This window comes from Argentina anserina, chromosome 4 (genome assembly GCF_933775445.1).
Source record: "Argentina anserina chromosome 4, drPotAnse1.1, whole genome shotgun sequence".
Taxonomy (NCBI): domain Eukaryota; kingdom Viridiplantae; phylum Streptophyta; class Magnoliopsida; order Rosales; family Rosaceae; genus Argentina; species Argentina anserina.
Genome location: NC_065875.1, coordinates 3497305 through 3524052, shown reverse-complemented (window position 1 = coordinate 3524052; position 26748 = coordinate 3497305). Strand labels below are relative to the sequence as shown.

The 26748-nt window shown below is 37.9% G+C and overlaps 2 protein-coding genes across 2 annotated transcripts; one reads left to right on the top strand and one right to left on the bottom strand.

Moving 5' to 3' along the window:
• Positions 1 to 868: 868 nt before the first annotated feature.
• Positions 869 to 3414, bottom strand: LOC126791947 (uncharacterized). Its single transcript, XM_050518452.1, has 4 exons — positions 2814 to 3414; positions 2108 to 2629; positions 1423 to 1515; positions 869 to 1263 (listed from the first exon to the last, which is right to left on the bottom strand). The coding sequence occupies exons 1-4, from the start codon at positions 3279 to 3281 to the stop codon at positions 1183 to 1185; spliced, it is 1164 nt and encodes a 387-aa protein (XP_050374409.1). The 5' UTR covers positions 3282 to 3414; the 3' UTR covers positions 869 to 1182.
• A 10228-nt stretch (positions 3415 to 13642) lies between these two features.
• LOC126792030 (protein FAR1-RELATED SEQUENCE 8-like) lies at positions 13643 to 14722 on the top strand. Its single transcript, XM_050518537.1, has one exon. It carries the CDS (start codon positions 13643 to 13645, stop codon positions 14720 to 14722), a length of 1080 nt encoding a protein of 359 aa, XP_050374494.1.
• Positions 14723 to 26748: the final 12026 nt, after the last annotated feature.

Genomic DNA, 26748 nt, shown 5'->3' with positions numbered 1-26748 from the left:
GGATATCATCCCATATGTCATGTTTATTTCAAGAAACCATACGGTGCACCTTAGTTCCTCTCAGTAATATATATATTAATTCATTGTGCAATTATATGCCCAAATCTTCGCTGTCTTTTTGCTTACAGCTTGTGCTCTACATGTTCTTTTCCCTTATGCATTATATTTCCTACCCCTTTTTGGACTCTCTTGTGTGTATTTTTTTTTAGTTAAAAGGAAATACAATCTGAAGTTTATGTTGCTATCTCTTTTATTCTCCACATAGTGTGTTAAGTGTGCAATCCTTTATCATGAGTGGAGAAAGGAGACCTCGACGTGAGATGGAAGAGGTTCTATCTGTTGTTGCTCAACAACGACAACAAGGAGATGATGTTTAGATTGTTTTCCCCTCCTTTGGCTTCATCAACTTAGGGGGAGACTCAAGTCCCTATGAATGCATTAGTCTTATTTTGAGATGATTGCAATATTTAAATTAAAACATATTAATTTGGTTGATTCTTGAAATAACAATAGCTCTTTGAGTTATTTGTTTAATGAAAATTGTACTTATGTTGTTCATGGTGGTCTTGTAGGTACTTGAGAGTGAAAGTTGCATGGAATGCCAAAGGGGGAGATTGAAGATACACGGAATTGGCCTTCATAAAGTTGATGAATAAGTAAATGGAGTGGAGGACAAGTCATGAAGATTAGATATGCAAAAGGAGTGAAGAACAAGCTAAGGGAAAGTATTGAAATACGTGTGATTACAACGATCTTAGTGAGGTTGTATCGACACTTGAAGCACGATCTTAGTGAGGTTGTTTCATACTTGATTGTGACTATCAAGTAAGAAGTATTTTACTTTTGAGAATATTTGATTAAAATATAATCATTATAATATTATTTATTTAATAAAAAATAATACTTTTCTACATATTCCGATGTGATTACTCATTATTGTTATATCTTGTATTTTACCTAAACATTGCGACAATGAAAAGAAACAACCGGATATACATCTCTTTTTCCAAACTTGAAAAACATAGGAACACTTGCTGCGAGACTGCGACACATCTCCCCTTATTCTGTTATATATATATAATTGAGTACGTATTAAACTTCAATCAGCTGGTCGTTTCACTTCGTAGAGATTTGTTGCCCGTAAACTTCGATCAAACTCCGATATATTGGTAATATATATCGTCACATAATCGAACAATTAACAGCCAAATTTGTACCAACTAGAGCCAACTCCAAGATTTGAAGTTTCGAGAGCCAATTTTGCTGAAAACATTAACAGAAGAATTACTTTTTTTTACTAAACCTTGGCAGTGTAAAAAAGTGCTGGAACATTTTTGTTTTGTTTTTTGTTATTGATCGATTGTGCTCTGTGCCCTTATGAATTCTAATTATTTAGGCCAAACCTGAAGTACGTGTACTCACCTTTGGAGCTACAGGCTGCGGAGCTGGAAGGATGTAATTATTATAATTGATATAATTGTTGTTATAAACCACTAGCGGCCTTGGAGCGCTTACCTACATGCATATATCATCCATCAATCCATTTGCCCATAGAATGAACAAAATTTGGTTTTTTTCAGAAAAATATTATGTTTAAATAACTTAAAATAAGTACTTAATAAAAAAACTGGTAATGAGTAATTTAATTTACATTGGTATCCAAATAGGTAATGAATATTGAAAATTGTCCGTTAGGCACTGTTCTACAATTTTGCATGCATTAATGCATATATGTCTACTCCTACGTATATGCACTAATTAACTAATTATTTTAGCAATCAATGATCTTTTAACGGGATGATTTATGATTCTTAACGCAACATTACTCCTTATTAATCATATTGGATGGATCACTCTAAACCTACTATATATATATATTTAGGAAAATGAAGTGCAACAGCGCCATCCACAAAGGTCAAACACAAGAGGTGATAAGTCACCTCTACTGCAAGTTAAACTTAAACAAATAAATATGTAAAACGTGCTTAATAACTAAACCAAAATGTGAAATAAAAAAATTCTAAACAAACGGACAAATAAAACTTGAAGTAAAAACTAAAAACATAGTAACTCCCTCTATTAAAATTAATTATAGTGTGTATCTTACCAATTGTGGTGCAGCATAAGGAGGAGGACCTTTTTTGGATTGTAGCAACATGTGGTTATCCAAGAAGTATGTGTTGTGCGGGTCGTGATCGACGAAATTCCTACTGCGATAGCAGGCAACACATAGATTATAGGTGCTATGATCATAAAGATGAGGATGGTGACAGTAGCGATTATAATGAGCTGATTGAGCTCCTCCCTCAAAGCAAACTACGCAGGTAAAATAGAGGCCGCTAAGGTACTTCGAGCATTCTCGACACTGGAAGTACCTTGTCCTGATGATGTAGTAGAAGGTAAGCATTTCCCAGAAATCAAGCCAGCCATCACGGTTGCAGTCGAGTTTCTGGAACAAGTGTGAATCAGTAATGAACCAGTTGTAGCCTTTTTGGTTGAGGAAACGGTTGAACGAGCTTTGGCCTGCACCGTGTATAGCCATGGATTGAATGAAAGACCGGGCTGAACTCTGAAGCTCTTGACTGGCGTTGTAAGATGCTATAGCTGCTCCATATAGACCTTCCACTGCCTATACCAACAATAATAATTAAACCAGCATATTAGAGAAGATGAAAGGCCTAATTAATCAGATCGAGTAATCAAGTAGCTAATCGATCCATAGTTCCATATAATATATATATATATACTGTTCAATCAAGAGTAGTGGAGATTTCTTATAAACTAAATGCTCGCTTTCTGAAGTAATGATTTACCAAGTTGCTTTCTGGTCCTCTTTTGTAATATAGCAATATGTGATTCTGCAGGAAAAGTGGGTGGTGGTGCGTAAAGTTCCGACTGCCATGGCAAGCAGAACATAAATCAAAAGTAGAGGAATTGGCTGCTTCAAAGCACTGGATACACGAAAAATAGAGCCCGGAGAGGTACATGTTGCAGCCTCGACCTCGACACCAGTTGTACCCAGTTTTGATAATATAGTAGAAAGTGAGTGCTTCTTCGAAATCCAGCCCTCGGTCACCGTTGCGGTCGAGCTTTTCAAAGAGTTCTGGGTCAGCAATGATGCTGTTGTAGCCTGTCTGACGGAGGAATTCATTGAACTCCCCTCGACTGATACGGCCATCATTGTTCGTATCCATGGATTGAAAGAACTGCCATGTCTTTCCCCGAAGTTCTGGCGTGCAATTGTCATAGTATGCTAAAGCTACTTCACGTAATTCTTCCATATTTATGTCTGTGTATGTGTGTCTAGGTAAAGTAACTGCTAATAATTTTGTGGAATTCTGGCTACATTCATATAACGTATGACCAGAAGGCAGTGGTGCTAGCTGCTGATCGAGCTTTATATATATAGACAGACGGACTTCATGTGGTTCAATACAATTTATATATGAACACCGGTCAATTAATAAACGAATTTTTTTACGGTTTCTAGTAATTTTAATTAATTTGGTCGACGCGTTAAGGTTTATAGTTTATACATACTTGAAAACAAATGATCAAGACTCCGCTTACTTTAAGTGTACGTTCAAAAGAGGACCGGGACATGGTCCAAGTGTCTTTTAAGACACCGGCTATTGTCATTACTCCAATACAAGACTTCTGATGGGTAATTTATTCATCTAGGGTTCGGGGAATGAAGTATCGAAGTAGGTGCTGCAAGAGACTGAGCTTCTATAACACCAATTAAGGTGATCGAGCTACGTGTGGTCGAACGGTCGAAACTTCTTCAAACACGTACATTGAACCGTAGGAGAAAAGTATTAATCTGTCATGACGTGCATACGTATTCAGTTCCGGCCGGCATGCATAAAAACAAATGATCAAGACTCCGCTTACTATAAGTGTACGTCCAAAAGATGACCGGGACATGGTCCAAGTCTCTTAAGACACCAGCTACTGCCATTACTCCAATACAAGAAGACCAAGACTTCTGATGTGTGACTTATTCAGCTAGGGTTCGGGGAATGAAGTATCGAAGTAGGTGCTGCAAGAGACTGAGCTTCTATAACACCAATTAAGGTGATCGAGCTAACCTGTGGTCGAACGGTCGAAACTTCTTCAAACACGTACAATGAACCGTAAGAGAAAAGTATTAATCGGTCATGACGTGCATACGTATTCAGTTCCGGCCGGCATGCTGAAGGCAGAAGTGAGAAGTGGGTTGATTTCACTTCAATAGGGTTTGTCAGCAATAAATATTGGCCAACCAAATTTTTGTGGAAGTGATCATTTGCTTTAGAAATCACATATATACTTTCGCGTTAGGTACGGCAAACCGCTTGGTCAGCTCGATCGTTAAAAACACAAACAATGGCAGCAAACTGAGCAACCGGTCTCATGAACCAGTATGCCGGCCGGATCAATCTGCAGGCTAATCTCTCATTTGAATTCTTGTTATCCAGATTTATTTTTAGTCTTGTTATTTAGTTTTATTGATTGAGAATAGAGAAGAAACATGACAGAAGTTTCATTCATCTCGCTGAATACTCAGATATATATCATTTCCCAGTTTCCCTCCTCTACTGCTTCATGGTAGCCCGCGCCAAGTGATTTATATGATCGATATATAGACTCGGCTCCTTGGAAGGTGGTGGTCATTTTCTAAAACTTAGTAAACTTCTACGACGTAATGTGCATAAACCGCAAGGGACCATCCAAGTAGTTAGTTAGTTTTATCCCCTTCTTATCTATCCTGATAAGAAGTTTCGAACTCGATCTTTGATTCCCCCCGCAGGCCACAATTGAGTTAATAATCGAGTTATACTTACGTTGTCACGACCCGAAATTTCGAATGATGTTCGAATTCAAAACCATTATAATTCTATAATAATCTCAAATATAATGAAATCATCTTACAGCAACAGTGTATCGAAAATGAGTTCACAGTACGACTCAGTTGACTCGAATAATACATTACCAGTTTATACACTCAAGTATTACAAACAATTGGAAATATAATATTCTCAATCCTCACCACAAACAGAAAAAGAAAACCCTCAGTAATCCTCCAAGTAAGCTATCCGAGCCTGCTAGTCCCCACCTGCATCACTATCCCCTACATCATCGATTTGGTGCACCGGGATTGTAAACACAAACCCGGTAAACTTTTCAGTCCGTATGACTAAACCAACATTATAACATACATCACATACAAATGAAATGTAACAGATAACATTTTATGTGTACTCATAATACACTGGGCAGCACATCTGGTTACACAATATTATTTAAAATATGTGTACTCATGAGACAATGGACAGTCCATCTGGTTACCTAATATCATTTTTAAACATGTGTACTCATGAGACCTAGACAACTCATTTGTTACGCCTCATGCAGTACAACGACATATAGACTAGAGCTCCAACTGATCGAAACCGACACCCGGCCAAGGCTTGGTTCCGATTTAATGCCAACACCGTCTGAAGACCAGAAAACGTTTTAACAAAACTCAATGTTAAAACAACATACAATATAACAATTCACTCATGTTTATGTACTACAACCAAGCGACTTTGGCACAACAATATATATATATACAGTCACTACAATAATCCATTATACTGGAAGGTACATTATCTCCCTTCTGGTCTCATCCGCTACAATTAATCGAAAACAATAACATTTCATAATTTAAGTAAAAACCATAACATTATATAATCTAACAACCTATATATATGTATCGTATTTAGCATTTTTGTACACATACATAACCCACTATATTATATAGATGTCACATTTCACTCTTTTAAAGAAATCATAAATATCAGTCACCGTCAATGGTAGACTTGTCATAGTAAAATTTACTAACCTTATTTCCAACGCGCAACTTTTGTTCACAAAATACTGTTCATGGAACACTGTTCATGGAACACTGTTCATGGAACACTGTTCATGGAACACTGTTCACAAAATATTGTTCATAATGTTCACAAAATACTGAGCGACGGAATAAAAGTCGACTCTCAAGCCACAGAAAATGTTACGGTTTTCAACCATAAAATTCTTAAATCAATTTCATTTTGCAAAGACATCGACTGATACGGCCATAGATATGCGATTTTACTTGAATTACCAAGCTTAATAATTTACAAGAAATTATATGAATTTAAACTCAAAAATTCGGGGTATTACATTCTACCCCGCTTAAAGGAATTTCGTCCCGAAATTCAAGTACTCTACTCAACAAATAAATGCGGATATCTTGTCCTCATATCCGACTCTAGCTCCTAAGAGGCATCACCCTCATCATAGTGACTCCACAAAACCTTAACCAACTCCACCTCTTTCCTATGAAGCTTCTTTGTCGACATATCCAAAATAAGAACCGGCTCGATAACAAAGGTGACATTCTCCCTCACCTTAATGGAGATGTGATCAATCACATGTCACTCATCCGGTACGTACTTCCTCAACATGGAAATGTGGAAGACGTTGTGAACATCAGACATACTCGTAGGTACAGCTAGCCGATAGGCTAAATCTCCTACATTCTCAAGCATCTCGAAAGACCTAACATACCTTGAAGCAAACTTTCCCTTCTTGTCAAATCTCACCATGCCCTTCATAGGAGAAAACTTTAGGAACACATGTTCACCAATCTCAAACTCTACATGTCTCCTCTTTAAATCTGCATAGCTCTTCTATCTACTCTTGGTTGTTATTCTATCTTGAATAATCGTGATCTTCTCTGAAATTTCTTGGACAACCTCAAGACTCATTAGTCCTTCGTCACCCACTTCGGCCCAACAGAGAGGTGATCTACATGGCCTACCGTAAAGAGCCTCATAAGGTGACATGCCGACACTGAAACGGTAATTATTCTTGTAAGAAAATTCAATCAACCTCAGGTGATCCTCCCAAATTCTTTTAAAAACAAGCACACAAGCTCTCGACATATCCTCCATCACCTGATTCACCCTTTCTGTCTGCCCATTAGTCTGTGGATGAAATGTTGTACTCATATCCAAGGTAGTATCCAAAGCCTTCTGTAAACTACCCCAAAATTTCGAAGTGAAACGTGCATCTCGATCAAAAACAATAGAAACAAGTGCACCATGAAGTCTCACTATCTCATCCACATATAACTTCCCTAACACATCCACTGAGTACTTCATCAATATCGGAAGAAAGTGTGCCGACTTCGTCAATCGATTAACAATCACCCATATTGCATCGTGACTTTTCCTGGACTTAGGAAATCCTGTCACAAAGTCCATAGAAATTTGCTCCCACTTCCAAAGAGGAATAGCAAATTGATCAAAAATCGTTGTCTTCACTTGCTGTCAAGTAAGGCACTTTGATACGAACTCAGCCACGTGTTTCTTCATCCTACTCCACCAGAATTGCCTACAGAGGTCTTTATACATCTTGGTGCTCCCTGGGTGCATTGGATAATGTGATCGGGCTGCTACACAAAGGACCTCCTCCTTGAGATCTGTACAATCTAGAACACACAATCTTTTCTTAAACCTCAAATCCCCATCGAATCCAATTCTCCATTTAGATGGACATTCATCAAGTGAATCTACCACGAGATCTGCCAACTTAGTTTGTGAGAATCTATCATGTGCCTGACCTTGAATAATCCTTCAAATGAGTGTAGGCTGCATTGAGACACTACCCATAAAGACCGTTGGTTCTCTTCCTGATTGCACAAAATCAAACTCAGATGCGGTCTCAAGCATAAGTCATTCTTGAACCATGAGAGAAACTATCATACCCCTAGGTCTCCTACTCAAGGCTTCGGCAACCACATTTGTCTTTCCAAGATGATACTCCAAAGTGAAGTCATAATTTTTAGGAGTTCCATCCATCTCCTATGCCTCATGTTCAACTCATTCTGTGAGAACATATACTTCAAATCTTATGATCAGAAAAGAGTTGAAATTTCTCACCATACAAGTAATGCGTCCAAATCTTTAAGGCAAAAACAACTGCAACGAGCTCTAGATCGTGAGTGGGGTAGTTCTTCTCATAAACCTTTAACTGTCTAGAGCCATAAGCAACCACTCCTCTGTGCTGCATCAACATACACCTTAAGCCTTGATGCGAATCATCGCTATAAATGACATAACCACACCCACTAGTGGGAATTGTCAACACTCGAGCCGTAATCAATCTAGTCTTTTATTTATTGCAGGCCTTCTCACATGTTTTTGTCCACACAAACTGAACATCCTTCTTGGCAACTTGGTCAAAGGCGATGCAATACTAGAAAACTCTTCAATGAATCTCCGGTAGTAACCTGCTAACTCAAGGAAACTACGAATCTATATAGGAGTCTTTGGTTGACTACAACTCTTCACTGCCTCCACCTTTGATGGATCTACTAACACACCATCCTTCGATACCACATGACCAAGTAACTTAACTTATTCCTTCCAAAACTCACACTTCTCAAGATTGGCATACAACTTTTCTTCCTTTCGAGTTTGCATCACAATTTTTAGATGTACTACATGCTCCTCTTGGGACTTGGAGTGTATCAGGAAGTCACCAACGAACACTACTATGAACTCATCCAAGTATTAGCTAAATATTTGGTTCATCAGACTCACAAAAACGGCAGGAGCAGTTGTTACACCAAATGGCATGACAACAAACTCATAGTGTCCATACCTAGTCCTGAAAGCTGTCTTAGAGATATCCTCCTCCTTCACCCTGAGTTTATGGTAACCCGATCTCAGATCAATCTTAGAGAATACCGTAGCCCCTCTAAGCTGATATAACAAGTCATCAATCCTAGGTAGAGGATACCTAGTCTTGATGGTCACCTTATTCAATTCCCTATAATCCACACACAACTGTAGTGAACCATCCTTCTTCTTCATGAACAACACCGGTGCACCCGAAAGTGAGACACTAGGTCTAATGAATACTTGGTCCAATAACCCATTTATCTGCACCTTCAACTCCTTAAGTTCTTTTTGCCCCATTCTATAAGGTGCCTTCGACACAAGTGATGTAATGGGTACCACATCAATGTAGAAATCGACAACTCTCCGAAGAGGTAAACCTGGTATCTCTTGAAACACCTCTCTATACTCGGACACCACAACAATGTTTGCGATAACTACTTTCTTATCCACAGACTCCACATGTGCCAAGACTTTTGTTCTCATGACATTATCTGACATGAGGCAACGATAACGAAAACCTGGCTCCTCTGGACTATGGAAAAACACTACCATGTCAAAACAATCAATCAAAACATGATGTGGCCTTAGCTAATTAATTCCTAAGATCACGTCATAGGTGTGGTTCGAAATCACTATCAAGGAAGCAGAGAATTCTCTACCTCTGATCATAATTGGACAAGCCTTGCAGATTGTCTCAAGCTCAAGAGACACTCCAAAAGGTGTAGTGGCACATAAAGAGCTTCCAAGAGATGCAGGGATCAAACCTAACACCTCCACTACCGAACTAGTAATAAAAGAGTGTGATGCTCCCGTATCAAACAGTACTCTAGCAAGGTAGTCAAAAATAGATAACGTACCTTCCACTTATGTGTCCCGCTGACCCACGGCAAACACTCTAGCTTGACCTGCAGGTAATTGCCTCTGCTTATGTTCTTGTCTACCCTCCTGAGGTCAGGTGTAGTCTCTAGCCATATGTCATACCTGTTCACACCTGAAACAGCCCAACTTCCTTGGCTTCGAGAAAGCTTAGGCATAGTGACCCAGTTAGCCGCAAACAAAACACTTCACTGACGACAAGTGTCTGACAGGTGCAGCCCTAACAGATGGAGATGCCACCTTAGCTGGAGTCTGGTGATAGGTCTTCGGCCTCTTCCAAGATCCACCTTTCGGTCCCGCAGACCCAGTGCCTGAACTGATTGCCTTCCTTTTTCCTCGAACATCCCTAGACTCCACATCACCTCCTTGAGTCTTATTCGCCTGTTCTAAATTCATGGCACTCTCATACATCAGCTTATTGGTAATCCGACAAAGTGTTTATATGATGGTCTTGTACTCTTGCCTAAGTCCCCGTATGAACTTCTGAGCCAAGGAGGTCACATCCATTGGCCTAACAAACCGATACAACTGTGGAAACGGGCCTCATACTCCCTGACGGTCATATCTCTCTGCACCAGAGCAAGGAACTCAAGCTCTAATTTCTCCTTCACCGTAGATGGAAAGTACTTCTCTCGAAAGAGTTCCACAAAACCCTCCCAAGTCAGAGTGGACACATCCACAATCCATCTTGTACTTTTCCACCAATTCATATCATCATCCTTTAAGAAGAATGTGGTTATCATCCTCTTCTCAATCTTCGAGCACATCACCATCTCAAAGTAGGTTTCCATATTCCCGATCCAATGATCCGCCACCATATGATCCAAGCCCTCATGATTTGATGGCGCTGTCAGATTCCTGATGTCCTTGATCAGCTAAAGCACATGACCCTCATCTCTAAGGACAGCCTCAGGGTCAACCTGCTCGACCGGTGGTGCCTGCTCCTCATAAAGGTTCTCCACAGTGCGGACTCGGTCTCCACCCCTAGCTCGGCCTTGGCCTCTTGCCCGGCCTCTCGCACAGCCCTTCTCTAAATTCATCATTTTGAAACCAACACTTAGTTAATACATGTATAATCTTGGGCCCAAATAAAATAGATCCAACATATATTAACCAAGATATATAGAGGAAAGAAGAATCATTGAAATATCATCACAACACCTCTAAGGACCAAACCTTAAGGTGAGGCTCCTAACACTCATACGTACCCAGTAACATATAAATACGGAAGAGCATGTGATGGGGATCCGCTGCAGTCGGGCCATCGCTCCTGGATGATATTAATAGATCATTAAATATGCAACCTACGCTTTGATACCAACTATCACGACCCCGAAATTTCGAATGATAAAAGTTCGAATTCGAAGCCATGATAACTCTATGGTGAGAAGTCAACAGTGTATCGAAACTGAGTTCACAGATGTAGATCATGAGGAGTAGATCTAACCATACATGTAGTTCGCTCCAAGACGGCCGGAATCGCCGCCGCAAGATCCCAGATCGGGGGTTGAATATTAGACGTTACCCAGCTCGATTCGGACTTCACCGCCGGTGGATTCATACCTAGGAGGAGGAGGGAGGACTCACTGTCACAGCCTTGACCCCCAGCGTCACCGGCGACATCGAGTTCGCCAATGCTGCAACAGTGCTCCGTTAGTGGTGGCTGAGACACGGCACAGGGGGGGTTGCCACTACAATGGGCTGACGCGGCTCAGCTGTGCGATCCCAACGATACCAGATGTCGAGCACGGCAGCCGAAGGAGAGAGATCGCCAGAGGAAGAGAAATCAGAGGAGAGGAACTTGGGTCGGGCTTGGGCCGACTCGGGTTTCTATTTTTGGTTTTCTGATTTTAGTTTCCGAAAATGTCCTTTTATAACCTTCCAAAATCCGAAACCAAACTTCCGTTGTTAACAAATTTCACATATGACATTTGTTTAAGGTGTGTTGTGTGTCAACTCGCATCGACAAGCTCTACAACTTCCGTGAAGGAAATTTTCAGAGATAAGCGACGGAATAAAAGTCGACTCTCGAGCCACTGAAAACGTAACGTTTTTCCACCGTAAATTTATGAAATCAATTTGATTTCGCAAAGACATCGACGAGAATGCGTAGAAATGCAATTTTATTCGAATTATCAAGCTTAATAATTTATAAAAAATTATACTAAATTAAACTCAAAACTTCGGGGTATTACATACGTATTGATTGAAGAAGAATCAGATATTGAAGGTACATATATTGGCCTTCATAGAGGTGATGAAGAACCAAAGATGTGGAGGATAAGTCGTTGGAGAATAAAGAGGAGATCGGATATGCAAAAGGTTATTTGATGAAGTTTCCTAGTTGGTCTAGGAATCCCTCACGACATGTTATTCCTATCATAGAGGTGATTTAATTCAAGTGGATTATTCAAGGGTAGATCAAGATATAGTTGAGAATATGTTTTCAAATATATTTTATGTTAAAGGGTGATAGAGATAAATATAGAAAAGGGATATGGTTACATGGATGTATTCCATATGTATTTGGGTTTTACCTTTTCTATTTAGAGATTTATTAAGAAGGTTATTAAGGATGATTTTTATCCATATCAAGGATGAATTGTGGTGAAGAGGCTAGGGATATATATGCAGTGAGTTGCCCCAAGAAGGAGACGTGGACAGTAGGGGAGAAAGGGTGAAAACAAGAGAGAAGAAATTCACATCAAATAATAGCTTTATGCTAGGAGATCTTAGTGACTCCATTGAAGACTATAGTGGCATCATCGACAAGCTTAGTGAAGTCAAAGTCCGTGTGATTACAACGATCTTAATAAGCTTGTATCGACACTTGAAGCAACGATCTCAGTGAAGTTATTTCATACTTGATTATCACTATCAAGTAAGAAGTATTTTTACTTTTGAGAATAAAATTATTATGACTAATGCTAAATGAACCACAAATTATTGAACCACCTATGGACCACTTGACGTGGCAGCTGATGTGGCATGCAAAATAAAAAATTTGGTTTTCATTAGTCTTTGGTTTTTTTATTCTGAAAAATTCTTTTCAATTCCACTTTTTTATTTTCCTTATTTATCCATAAAACCCTATCTCTTTTTCTTATGTACGTACTTCTTCAAACCCTCTTTGTTATCCGCTCAAGCAACAATCTTACTCATCCTCCCACCTCCTCATCGATTCTTCATAATCTAAATATTTTGACTTTCTGGATCATAGCATATTTGCCTATTCTAAACGTGGTTAGTTTTCTTTCTTTTATTAAAACATGTCAGGAATTTAGGTTTGCGGGAAAAAGTGGAAGTTAATTAGGGTTTTTAATGTTTTTTCTTATGTCTTGCAAGGTTTCTCATTATACATGTAAACATCTTCAATTTTTCTTGTCCTCATAGCTGTGGTTTTTTTCATATATGAATGGTTAGGGTTTCCATGTTCCTTCTTATGATGCGTTTATTTTCATAGATAGATGCGATTTTTTTTTCAAATCTGAATAATTAGGGTTTGTTCCTTTTTATTTACATGAAGCATAGCTGCGTTTAATTCCACCCTTGCCTTTATCAACTGCTTTGTTCTATCATTAGATCAGACTTTTACCCAGCATCAAAGACGTACTACATATTCACATTCAATAGAAAAACAGAAAAATTAAACCCCAATGATTTAAGTTTAGAAAATAAGTACACATAAGATGAAATACACGGGTTGATTAAATTATGCATTTGTCCTCTAGTTACTGATCATAGATAATTGCACAATGTGTCCATTTGTGATCATTCATGATATGATTAATTTTTATTGTCACTATGTTTATATTATATTACTTGCTTTCAGGTGCTAAATAATGGAACAATTGTCAGACGAATCGGAGAACATTCCTCTCCTTAATGAACAAGGTATGTTATCTATACCAAAACGTTTCTATCAATATACAGCCATTTGTTTTAGTGGCACATTTGTGAAAATCATTTATATATGATCTAGGAACAGCAATAGATGATTTATCAAAGAGCTTAGACAATAATTAAGAACATGAGGGAAAGACATATTGCAAGAGCCCAATGTTGAAATGAGTTTTAATTCTATCGACGAGGCATTGGAATACTATAGGAAATATGGGAAGCAATCAGGATTCCCTGTCAAAAAGAGAACATCCAGAAAGGGAGATGATGGGAGTACAAGATATGTTACTATTTCATGTTGTAGAGCCGGGAAATTTAAAAGTACAACAAGTAACTCTCTAAAGCCTCGTCCAAGTGTGAAGACTGATTGTAATGCACTTATTAGACTTGGTAATTCCCTTGATGGAAAGTGGACAATTAATTTTGTAAAGCTTGAGCATAATCATGGTTTGAGTCCAAGAAAGTCTCATTATTTCGTAGTCAATCGTGGATTAAGTTCATCAATTAAGAGGAGGCTTGAGTTGAATGATGTTGCTAAAATAGGGACAAACAAGAGTTACAACTCGATTGTTGTTGAAAATCGGGAATATGAGAATGTACCATTTTTAGAAAAAGATGCTCGAAATCACATTGAAAAAATGAGGAGATTGCAGCTGAAGGAAGGTGATGCTAGTGCAGTTCAAACTTACTTTTTGGATATGCAAGCTAATAATGCTAATTTCTTCTATGCCATTGATATAAATGAAAAGGGTCGACTGAGAAATTTGTTTTGGGCAGATGCAAGGAGTAGGGCAGCATACCATGAATTCGGTGATGTTATTACATTTGACACTACTTGTTTGACAAATAAGTATGAAATGCCTTTTGCTCCATTTGTGGGGGTTAATCATCATGGACAGTCGATATTGCTAGGATGTGGGTTGATTTCAAGTGAAGAAACAGAGACATTTGTTTGGTTATTTAAGTCTTGGCTAGCATGCATGTCTGGGAATGCTCCTGGTGGAATTATTACTGATCAAGATAGAGCTATGAGAAACGCCATTGAGATTGTCTTCCCAAAAACTAGGAACCGTTGGTGCTTGTGGCATATACTAAAGAAACTTCCTGAAAAGTTAAAAGGATATGCAAAATATGAATCTATCTCGATAACCTTGTTAAACACAATTTATGATTCATTATCTCGTACTGAGTTTGAGGAACGTTGGGATGAGATGATTAAGAAGTATGAGTTGCAGAAAAATGATTGATTGGATGTCATGTTTGAGGAGAGAACACGTTGGGTTCCAAGTTTTGTTAAAGATTGTTTTTGGGCAGGAATGTCTACCACACAAAGAAGTGAAAGTATGAATTCATTCTTTGATGGCCATGTCAATTCCAAGACTACCTTGAAATAATTTGTTGAGCAGTATGAAAATGTAACGACCCCAAAATTTCGAGCCCAAAACTCAAAATATCAAAGTCGTTAGGACACCAAAAACAATCTCAAAGAATTGAAATCATTTAACGTGCACAACGGATCATCTCTGAGTTCCAAATACAACTCAGTCAAACCGATTATTACAAACCAAATTTATAATTCGACATTACAATATGATGGAAAATGTAATAATCCTCACAAACTCTCACAAAGCTTACAAATAAATTCACTCAAATTCTCACACAAATCCACGCCAGAAATCTCACCACGAACAGGATACGAACGACTTCGAATCTCCGGAGTCGTCACTCAATCTCCGCTAATCAGTACCTGCGGAATTATCCCCTACACCATTGAATTGGTGCACCGGGATTGTAAACACAAACCCGGTAAGCTTATAGCTCGTATGAGTAAAATGACAATACAGTTCGCATATCAATATATACGAAAAATCACAATCAACAATATAAATGCCCTCATGAGTCAATGGACGGCCCATCTGGTTGTCCCAAAGAATATGAAATAAAACGCTCATGAGAAATTAAGTAACCCTTCTGGTTACCTAAATGCATTTATAATACGGGTACCAAGAACACTGGTACACATCTGTTACCCCTCTCGTAATACACCGCTGATATTGGATAGCCACCCACTACCCAACATCCAAAACAATCTGAGTACCCATGAGCAGATAACCACTCGTTACCTCACATGCAGTACTACGCTGATATTGGGTAACCACCCGCTACCCAACATCCAAAACAATCTGAGTACTCATGAGTAGATAACCACCCGTTACCTCACATGAAGTACTATGGCTGACAGACTAGAGCTCTAACTGTATCGTAACTTTCGCCCGGCCAAAGGCTAGGTTCCGACTTGCCAACACGTACAATAATCTCACATCATATTGTACAATTCAAAATTATACTCGATATAATCACAATAAAATCATAACAATATATTATATAGCAAACTATATATATTCGTACTTATTTACCATTTATACAATATATATAGTCCACTATATACTATACATGTCATATTTCACAAACACATGCTCAATACACAATTTCTCGTCATTGAAATGAACATTTCTAATGAATTAATAACAGTATATAACATAATGAACTATATATATATATATATATACTTATTACCATTTATACAGTATATATGTAGTCCACTATATTGTATACATGTTTGTAATTCACTATTAAATATTCTTACAAAATAATGAATCACCGCGCGGGTAGATTCGTAAATATGTGAGATTTTACTCACCTTATCGACTCGAGCGTAATTCTACAATTCCCGATTATAATTCATTTCCTCGATTTAACGATCACCTTGAAAAGATAAGAAAAGAATTTTAGAATCGTTTCGTAAACCTTTAAATGCCGAAACAGTAATAATCGGTTACTGTTCAGCAATTTTCGGTTTTACGAAATTATTGTTCAGTGTTATTGTTCACTGTTACTATTCACGGTTACTGTACAAATATACGATTAATACGTATTTCTGTACGTATAAATATTATATACGTATTTCTGTACGTATAAATATTATTTACGTATTTCTGTACGTATAAATATTATATATGTATTTCTGTACGTATAAATATTATATATGTATTTCTGTACGTATACGTACTATTTAAATGTAAATACAATCTCAGTAAATAAATTTTACTAATTACTTTTTACAAATTACTTTTTACATTTACTGAAAGTAATTTATATTTACATTTACCGAAGGTAAAATTTAATTACATTTACCGTAGTAAATAAAATTTACATTTATATTTAAGTAAATTACCAAAATACCCCCTATCGGAAAACACTGTCACACCGCCGCACGTGGCGGCGCGTGGGGTACACGTGCCACCTCCGGCAGGCCGCGCGTGGGGCCCACGCGCCGAGCCCAAAACCGGCGCATGTGATGTCACCACCACCCCAAAACCCTTCTCATTTCTCCCCTCTTCCTTCCTCCGATCCTAGGCAGCCCCTACGCCACCCCACGCCTCCACACGCGCCGCCTAAGGCGGCGGCATCCCTAACTCTCCTCCTCCTCCGATCCTCCATCAATTCACCTCCGATTCAAACCAAATTCACAACAACAATCAACACAACCAAATAAAATCAAGCCCTCACCTAATCGACGTCTCGATAGCCTCGGAGTCAATCGTGTTTGAGTCAAGATGAGGTGAGGTGCGGCGTTTGGTTCCCCTCCGATTGTAGGTGGTGCCAAGTAGGAGATGCAGCGGCGATGACGATGCGTGACGATGACGATGACGATGCGTGATGCAGCGGCGATGATCGTGGCAGTGAGGCACGGTGCGGGGGAGCTCAGGGTTGCTTGCTGCGGAGCTCGCAAGGCCGTAGGAGCGGCGGTGCAAGCCTCGAAGGACAGGGGCGGAGATCGGAGAGGGAGATCGACTCGAGGGAGAGATCGACCCGAGAGAGAGAGAGAGAGAGAGAAAAGAAGGGAGGCGGAGGAAATGAGAGAGAAAGAGAGAGTTTCCAATTTGGAAACCCTAACAGTTAACATCTATATATATATCAGTTTCCAAAATCAGAAACTAACTTCTGACGTCAATAACTTCTACGTCCGACAACCGATTAGAACGCGTCACATACTCTCGAACTCGTATCGACGAGCTCTACAACTTTCGTGAAGGAAGTTTTCGCAACCGATCGACGGAATAAAAGTCGATATATACGTTGCGGAAACGTAACGTTTTTCAAATTAAACGTTCCGAGAACGTATCCGTCGTTCGTTTTATAACGTCGCAACCAATCACATTCAGTCATATTAAAATTCCAAATTTTATAGAATTCAAATCAAACTTAAATATTGTTTGAAATTTAGGGTTATTACAGAAAAGGCACTGAGAAGTAAGGTGGAGAAAGAAAACCGTGAAGATTTTAAGTGTTTCTCATATAGTCTTCTTGGTGCAACTCATTATGACATGGAAAGAACACGATATTTACACAATTTCAAAGTTTAAAGAGTTTCTAGATGAATTAACTAGTAAAATGTATTGTGACTTCATTTCTGTTGAAGTGGATAACTCAGTTTCAGAGTACATAATTTCTGAAGATATCAAGGTTGGAGAGATGAAGAGGCAACTGCATAATTGTTGCCTCTTCCAGTTTAGAGGTATACTATGCAGACATGCGATATATGTTTTGATTCGTAATAAGAAAACCATGATTCTTGACAAATATATCATGAGAAGATGGAGAAAGGATGTGAACAGATGTCACACAATGGTTAAAATCAGTTATGGCGGATGGGATGCTAGACCTAACTAACAAAGGCCTGACAAAATGTAAAAGAACTTTGACGATATTAAGGAATTAGCGTATAATTCTGAAGATAAGTGTATGATAGTTTTGTCTTGCTTGAACAACCTAAAAGATGAACTATCCAAACACGAGTCCAACACCTCTGGCGCTTGTGAGGGTGTTGAACCAGTGCCTGGGTCACCTATCAATACTAATGGGTGCGAAGTTGATGGTATTTCAAATCCAAGTCAGCACATACTTACTCCACTAGTTAAGAAGAGAAAAGGCCGGCCACCATCTAAAAGGAAGGTGTCTAAGGTAGAGGAAGAGGTAAGAAAGAAACAAAAAAGAAAACAAAAGAAAAAAAATGGTGAGACTGGTGCTAAAAAAGAATCTGGACGGAAGGTATGCAGCTTATAATGTTTAATTTCTTTTATTTATTATTTTAAAACAGAGGTTGAGCTTTGTTTGAATTTGAATAATAATGTATCAAGTATTGTTATTTTGTTTTTGTAGAGTTCAAGCGCATCAAGTCACCAACACTTGGAAAAAAATGACTCTGAGAAAGAACAAGAGAAAGGAGTCAAAAACAAACAAAATGGAAGAAGTAAGTCTGCAGCATGCAAAAAGCAAAATAATGAAGGAGAAGGAGTGAAGGTAAAATGTCTAGCTTTTATTTTGTAGTGTCATATTGTAGTTTCTAAGCCTAGAAAATAGTTTATCTTATGAAACATTGTGTCCTATTTTTCTATAGGACATTTCAACCTCCGCAAGTGGCAATACCGGAAGAGTTCGTATACCATCGAAAAGACTATTGGAAACATTTTGATGGAAACAAAATTGACAAAAGGTATATATGTGTTCAAACTCTATTTAGTAAGTTATTATTTTGTGAATGTTTTTGTATATAATGCTGTAAAATTGATTTGATGTAGGTAAACCAGGTGATCTTATTTGATTACAACATTGACCAGGGGCAGAGCTTACATATTCCAATTGATGTTGCTGAAATTCATATTTTGTTTTACATTTTCTTTTGTGTAACTTATATTCCAGTTGAAATATTTTTTTTCTCACATTATAGTAGAGATTTCTTTCATTTGTTTTTGTCTTTTTTATTCACATAACAACATTTGTCATAAGAAACATAAGGATTTTGTAAGTAACATGAGACACTGAGTATTGAGTATGTATATGATAAGATCATGATGCAATACAAGGTGTATATTGTCCGACTCATATTGTCTAGAGGCTTTTGGTACCAAACCCTACACGTCCTAAGAGCTTATTGCTAACATTAAAATGTCATCAACCAAAACTCTAAACATATCTAGTTCATGGTCTATATTCATGTCTAGCTGCACCATTTCAAGGTAGGCACTTTATATAGTGACCTCTTCCGTAGTCTTAAGTCCTTAATCTAATCTCACTTCCCTTCGAATGTTATGAATCATTGAGTATATATGTATGTCTTAAATGACAAATTTCAATTCAATCGTTCAACAAATTGATTAAAGTTTTGAAGTCAAACACAAAAGATATGATACATGCCGACCTCGTTTTGGCTGATTACAAGATATAATTCTTGTAACATAGCTTGTGAACTCATAAACTAATTAACTGAAAAAGAGATGATCGATAGAAGCTAAGCGAAGAGGTTAAGAGTATGATACTCATAACGAAGCCTTTGAGAAATTAAAAAACGCAACTATGAGTATGATAGTAATAAGTAAAGAGTATGTTTCTCAAAACTAGCCCTTTGAGAAATAAGAAAATCCCAATTCAATTCCAGTTATGATCCGTCAAAACCTAAAGTTCATACATGTTATGAAAAAGAAAAAAAAACAAACTTTTAGAATAGATAAAAGTTTTTGTTAAAATTCTGAAATCAAATTGGGAATTCAATCAACTAGAAGGTGGGGGGGGATGAATCGTTGAGAGGAGAACATAGGGTGTAGAACAACGTCTGTTGAAACAGATAATTTTGTATTGTTTAAAAGGATGAGTAAGATATAAAGAGATAGGGTTTTATGGATAAATAAGGAAAATAAAAAATGGAATAGAAAATAATTTTCGGAATAAAAAAACCAAAGAATAATGAAAAACAAATTTTTTATTTTGCTGATGTAGGCATGCCATATCAGCTGCCACATCAGGTGGTCCATAGGTGGTTCAATAATTGGTGGTCCATTTAGCATTACTCTATTATTATTGATTAAGGTGTAATCATTATAATATCATTTATTCAATATAAAAGTACAAATCTTCTACATATTCCGCTGTTATTACTCGTTGTTTTTCTATCTTGTATTTTCATTTGGTATCAGAGCAGGTGCTGGAGGTGTCCGGTAGATCTAGCTCAAGGTCGAACGTCAAGGATTAAATCAACCTCTTATGCTTAAAAGTATGGATTTCGCTCATTGGAAGCTTCAAGTGAGATCCTTTATATATGGTATTGATTTTCATGCATGGAGGAGTGTTGAACGTGGATGGAAACCTCCAACGAAAGAAGTTGATTCAAAAGCTACTGAAGGTAAATGCACTGGTGAATTAAAGGATAAAGATGAGTGGATTGAAAAAGAGATTAAGGCTAGTGCAGGAAATCACAAGGCTCTGAATGCTCTTTATGCATCAATGAGAAGAGATGAAAAGAAAAGAGTTCAGAACTGTGTCACGGCCAAACAGGTTTGGGACAAATTATGTGTTTTAAATGAAGGTAATGATATTGTAAAAGAACAAAGATTACAACAATATTACTCTGAGATAGATGCTTTAAAAATGAGAGATGATGAATCTGGTTCGAAGGAATGTGAAAAATACTTTGGAGAACATGAAAAAACTGAAAATGTTCAGACCTCTTTCAACTCAAATGTTGCCAACTCAGATGACAGGTATGAGAAATATATTAAAGATATTCGAAGTAAGTTGGAAGAACATAGTCAATTTTACTTGATATCTCTTATATTGTTGGTTTGTCTAAATCTTATGAAGAAACTAAACATGGTGTGAACGTTGCTAAGAGATATCAAGGTAAGAAAGTTTAGAGGAAAAAAGATAATGAAGATTCTATGGAAGCTTTTTGTAATCTGTGTTGTATTGATATAGATTATGAATTGGATGAAATTGAGGTTACTTGTAATGTTGTTATTACTGCTTTATCTGCTAGACATGAAGACACTTGGTATATTGACAGTGGTTGCTCTAGACACATGTGTGGTAACAAACATTGGTTTTCTAACTTAAAAGAATTAGGTGTGTTAGGTGCGATCACTTTTGGAGACGGGAGGAAAGCAAAAATAAAAAGGAAAGGCTCAATCAAATATCACGATCTTACTTGCTTAAATAACGTTTTTTATGTTGAAGGTTTATCTGAAAACCTTATTAGTGTTAGTCAATTAGCTGATGAGTATGAGGATGTCTGGTTTAATAAACGTCATTGTGTTGTCTTTGACAAAGATGGTACAGTTGTGATGGGAGGAAATAGATTAGGAGATAATTGTTATCATGTTGCCTCTAACTTGAAATCTAACAACTTGAAATCGTGTTTCATGACTAATTCAGTTGAGGAAACCATGAAACTTTGGCATAAGCGTCTTGGTCATTTAAACTTTCAGGATTTACTTAGATTATCTAGTAAAGAATTAGTAAGACATTTACCTACATTAAGTGGTTGTATTGATGTTATGTGTGGAGGATGTAAAACAGGTAAACAAACTCGTGCAAATCATAAAGTTGTGAATGTTTCATCCTCATCTCAACCATTGGAATTGTTACATATGGACTTAATGGGACCATCTGCTATAGTAAGTATGGTAGGTAAGAATATATTTTTGTTGTAGTTGATGATTATTCTCGTTTTACTTGGGTTTATTTTCTAAAGGATAAGAGTGATGCATTGATTCTTTTGAAAAATGAGTAAACAATTGGTAGTGGAAACACAACAAAATAATTTACAAATTGCTAGAATTAGATCTGACAATGGAACTGAATTTAAACATTCCAAAATTTTTAAATATTGTCTAGATTACGGTGTGTTTCATGAGTTTTCAGAAACCCGATGTAAGTTATTTTCATGTTTTTGGAAATCCTTTCTATATCAGATGCATGTATTTTTCTTCGTTATTCTTGTCACAGCCCTGAAATTCAATTGATAAAAATTTGAATTCGAAGCCATGAAAACTCTAACATAATTCCAAATATATTGAAACCATCATACAACAACAGTATATCGAAACTGTGTTGAATTACGACTCAGTCGACTTGAATAATACATTACCAATTTATATACACAAGTATCAAAACAATTGGAAAATGTAATATTCACTCAATCCTCACCAAAAACAAATGAGGGGATCTCTCAGAAAATCCTATGTGTAAGCTTTCAAAGCATGTTGACCGCCACCTGCATTTGGTGCACCGGGATTATAAACACAAACTCAGTAAGTTTTTCAGCCCGTATGAGTAAACTGGCATTTAAACATACATCACAAAACAAAGGAAACGTAACACTTAATATTTTAAAAAAATGTGTACTCATGACATCCGGGTAGCCCATTTGGTAACCCCTCATCCTGTATAACGACATACATACTAGAGCTCTAATTGATTGTAATCAACACCCAGCCAAAGGCTTGGTTCCCGATTTAAATGCTTCCACCAAGTCCGAAAACCAGAAAACGTTTTAACAAGACTCAATATTAAAACCACGTACAATATAACAATCCACACATGTTTATATCATACTAAAACCAAGCGACTCTTACACAACAATTTATATAACAATCACACCAATAATCCATTATACCGGAAGGTACATTTTCTTCCCTTCCGGTCTCATCCGTCACAATTAATCGAAAACAATAAAGATTGCATAATTTAAATGAAAACCGTAACATATATAATATAGCGAACCGTATACGTGTATTGTATTTACCATTTTAGTACACATACATGACTCTCTATATTATATCGACGTCACATGTCACTCAATTTGGAGAAATCGTAACATTAACTTAAAAGTATCTTAACGTAAATGCAAGTCGCCGCCAATAGTAGACTTGTCATAGTGAGATTTACTCACTTTAAATTCTGCGTGCAACTTCCACAACACTAAGTGAGATTCCCTCACTTGTTTCGTCGGGCACCTAGTGGTATAACAATGTGCTTAGAACACAACCCGCATAACAACAGGTGAATTACAGTTAAAAAACACGGCTCACGCGCCACCCTCCTACAGCAGCTCGTGGTGTTCTCGCGCCGCCACATTAAGCTTTATGGGCCAGTGGTCCTCTTTTGTAATATAGCAATATGTGATTCTGCAGGAAAAGTGGGTGGTGGTGCGTAAAGTTCCGACTGCCATGGCAAGCAGAACATAAATCAAAAATAGAGGAATTGGCTGCTTCAAAGCACTGGATACACGAAAAATAGAGCCCGGAGAGGTACATGTTGCAGCCTCGACCTCGACACCAGTTGTACCCAGTTTTGATAATATAGTAGAAAGTGAGTGCTTCTTCGAAATCCAGTCCTCGGTCACCGTTGCGGTCGAGCTTTTCAAAGAGTTCTGGGTCAGCAATGATGTTGTTGTTGCCTGTCTGACGGAGGAATTCATTGAACTCCCCTCGACTGATACGGCCATCATCGTTCGTATCCATGGATTAAAAGAACTCCCATGTCTTTCCCCGAAGTTCTGGCGTGCAATTGTCATAGTATGCTAAAGCTACTTCACGTAATTCTTCCATATTTATGTCTGTGTCTGTGTGTCTAGGTAAAGTAACTGCTAATAATTTTGTGGAATTCTGGCTACATTCATTATAATATAATGTATGACCAGAAGGCAGTGGTGCTAGCTGCTGATCGAGCTTTATATATATAGACAGACGGACTTCATGTGGTTCAATACAATTTATATATGAACACCGGTCAATTAATAAACGAAATTTTTTACGGTTTCTAGTAATTTTAATTAATTTGGTCGAGGCGTTAGGGTTTATAGTTTATACATACTTGAAAACAAATGATCAAGACTCCGCTTACTTTAAGTGTACGTTCAAAAGTGGACCGGGACATGGTCCAAGTCTTTTAAGACACCGGCTACTGTCATTACTCCAATACAAGAAGACCAAGACTTCTGATGGGTGATTTATTCATCTAGGGTTCGGGGAATGAAGTATCGAAGTAGGTGCTGCAAGAGACTTGCTTCTATAACACCAATTAAGGTGATCGAGCTACGTGTGGTCGAACGGTCGAAACTTCTTCAAACACGTACATTGAACCGTAAGAGAAAAGTATTAATCTGTCATGACGTGCATACGTATTCAGTTCCGGCCGGCATGCTTAAAAAAAATGATCAAGACTCCGCTTACTATAAGAGTACGTCCAAAAGATGACCGGGACATGGTCCAAGTCTCTTAAGACACCAGCTACTGCCATTACTCCAATACAAGAAGACCAAGACTTCTAATGTGTGACTTATTCAGCTAGGGTTCGGGGAATGAAGTATCGAAGTAGGTGCTGCAATAGACTGAGCTTCTAAAACACCAATTAATACTATGCCAATATTGTCATCACACGACATGAGAAAGATGACATAAGTTAGTTTCTTAGGTCACTAAGACGACAAATAATGGATATATGTCATGCACAAAGTTCATATAGTAGTTAGATGACAAATAACTGTCGTGCGATATAATCAAAAAAATATTAGTTTGAGTTGAAATTTTAGATAGTAACATTGACAATTCAGTGTCGTGTGATGAAACTTAAAAATTCTTAATTTTAGTTGAAGATATAGACGACATAATTCTGTGGTCTGAAAAAAAAGTATGAAATTTGGTTTTTCAATCTTACCCGAGGGTTTCAAGCTTTCAAAGGACAAAGAAACAATGACAATTAAGTTTCGTATGATGATACCTAAAAATTTTCAATTTTAGTTGAAGATATAGACGACATAATCTTGTGGTTTGAAAGAGAAATATGAAATTTGGCCTTTTATCAATCTTGCTTGAGGGTTTCAAGCTTTTCCACACTTAGTCAAAAAAAGGTGGGAAGCTTTCCCGCACTTTTACAACATTTACTATAACGACATATTTATGTCGTCTAAATAAAATGTTTCCCGCCCTTTCATTTGGTAAGAAGCTCCCACAATATAGCATGGTTAGAAATTTGAAAATGTTATATAAATTCAAACAACATAATTATGTCGTCTCATGAGGAAAACAATTGGTTGGAATCAACAATATGCCAATTATATATAAAACGGAAATGCTCTTAATTAACTATTTTGTCAGAACTTATTTCCGGATTTGTAATTAAGAAATTTACTCTCATGCATAGAGATTAGCATAATGAACTAATACAAAAATGTGTAGGTTTATCTTCCGATTATATGTGACGTCGCTTCTAATAGAATAACGTATACACAAAAGTAATTAAGTTATAAGGTTTATTTTAACTACTCCGTCTGAACTTATTTTCGGATTTGTGATTAAGAAATTTACTCTCATACATAGAGATTAGCATAATGAACTAATACAAAAATGTGTACGTATGTTTATCTTCTGATCATCTATTGTAATAACCCTAATTTTTCAAACAACATTTGAGTTTGATTTGAATTCCATAAAATTGTGAAATTTAATTAGAATGAGTGTGAGTGGTTGCAACGTTATGAAACGAGAAACCGGAACGTTCTCGGAACGTTTAATTCAAAAAACGTTACGTTTCCGCAACGTATATATCGACTTTTATTCCGTCGCGCGGTTGCGAAAACTTCCTTCACAAAAGTTGTAGAGCTCGTCGATACGAGTGCGTGGACATGTGACGCGTTCGAATCGGACATCGGACGTAAAAGTTATTAACGTCGAAAGTTCAATTCCGATTTTGGAAACAAGTATAAAAGGGCATTTTTGAGATTAGGGTTTCCATAATTGGAAAACCCTATCTCTCTCTTCACTTCCGCCTCCCTCCCTCTCTCTCTCGGCCCGAGCTCCCTTTCTCTCTCAAAAAAATTCTCCTCTGCAATCTGGCATCTCCGGCCTCCGTGGCTCACACCGCCACACTCTAGGCCACCGCGAGCTCGACCCCTCCCTCTCCTAGGCAAGACGCGATATCCTGCTTCGCCGGGAAGCTACGCCGAGCCCTACATATGCTGCGACACACTGCCGCCGCCCAAGCTTCCTCCGATCGAGCTAGGGTTGAAGGCAGGTGCATCACCGCCGCTCTTCAACCGCAGTACCACCTACGCTCGGAGGGGAACTCGACGCCGCACCGCTCCTCACCACGATTCGAGCACGGTCGATCCGACGAACTCTAGTGCTTCCAAGACGATGAATTAGGTGAGGGTTTGATTTTAATTGGTTGTGATGATTGTTGTTGTGATTTTGGGATTCAAAATGGAGTGATTTTGGAGGAGATCGGAGGAGGGAGTGGAATGGTGAACACCGCCGCCTTAGGTGGCGCGTGTCAGTGCGTGGAGAGAGTAGGAGGCGGCGTGAGGCCGTGGCGGAGAAGAGGGGGGAAAAAGGGGGAGGAATGGGGCAGCGGTGGCGTGCTACGCGCCGTCCCTGGG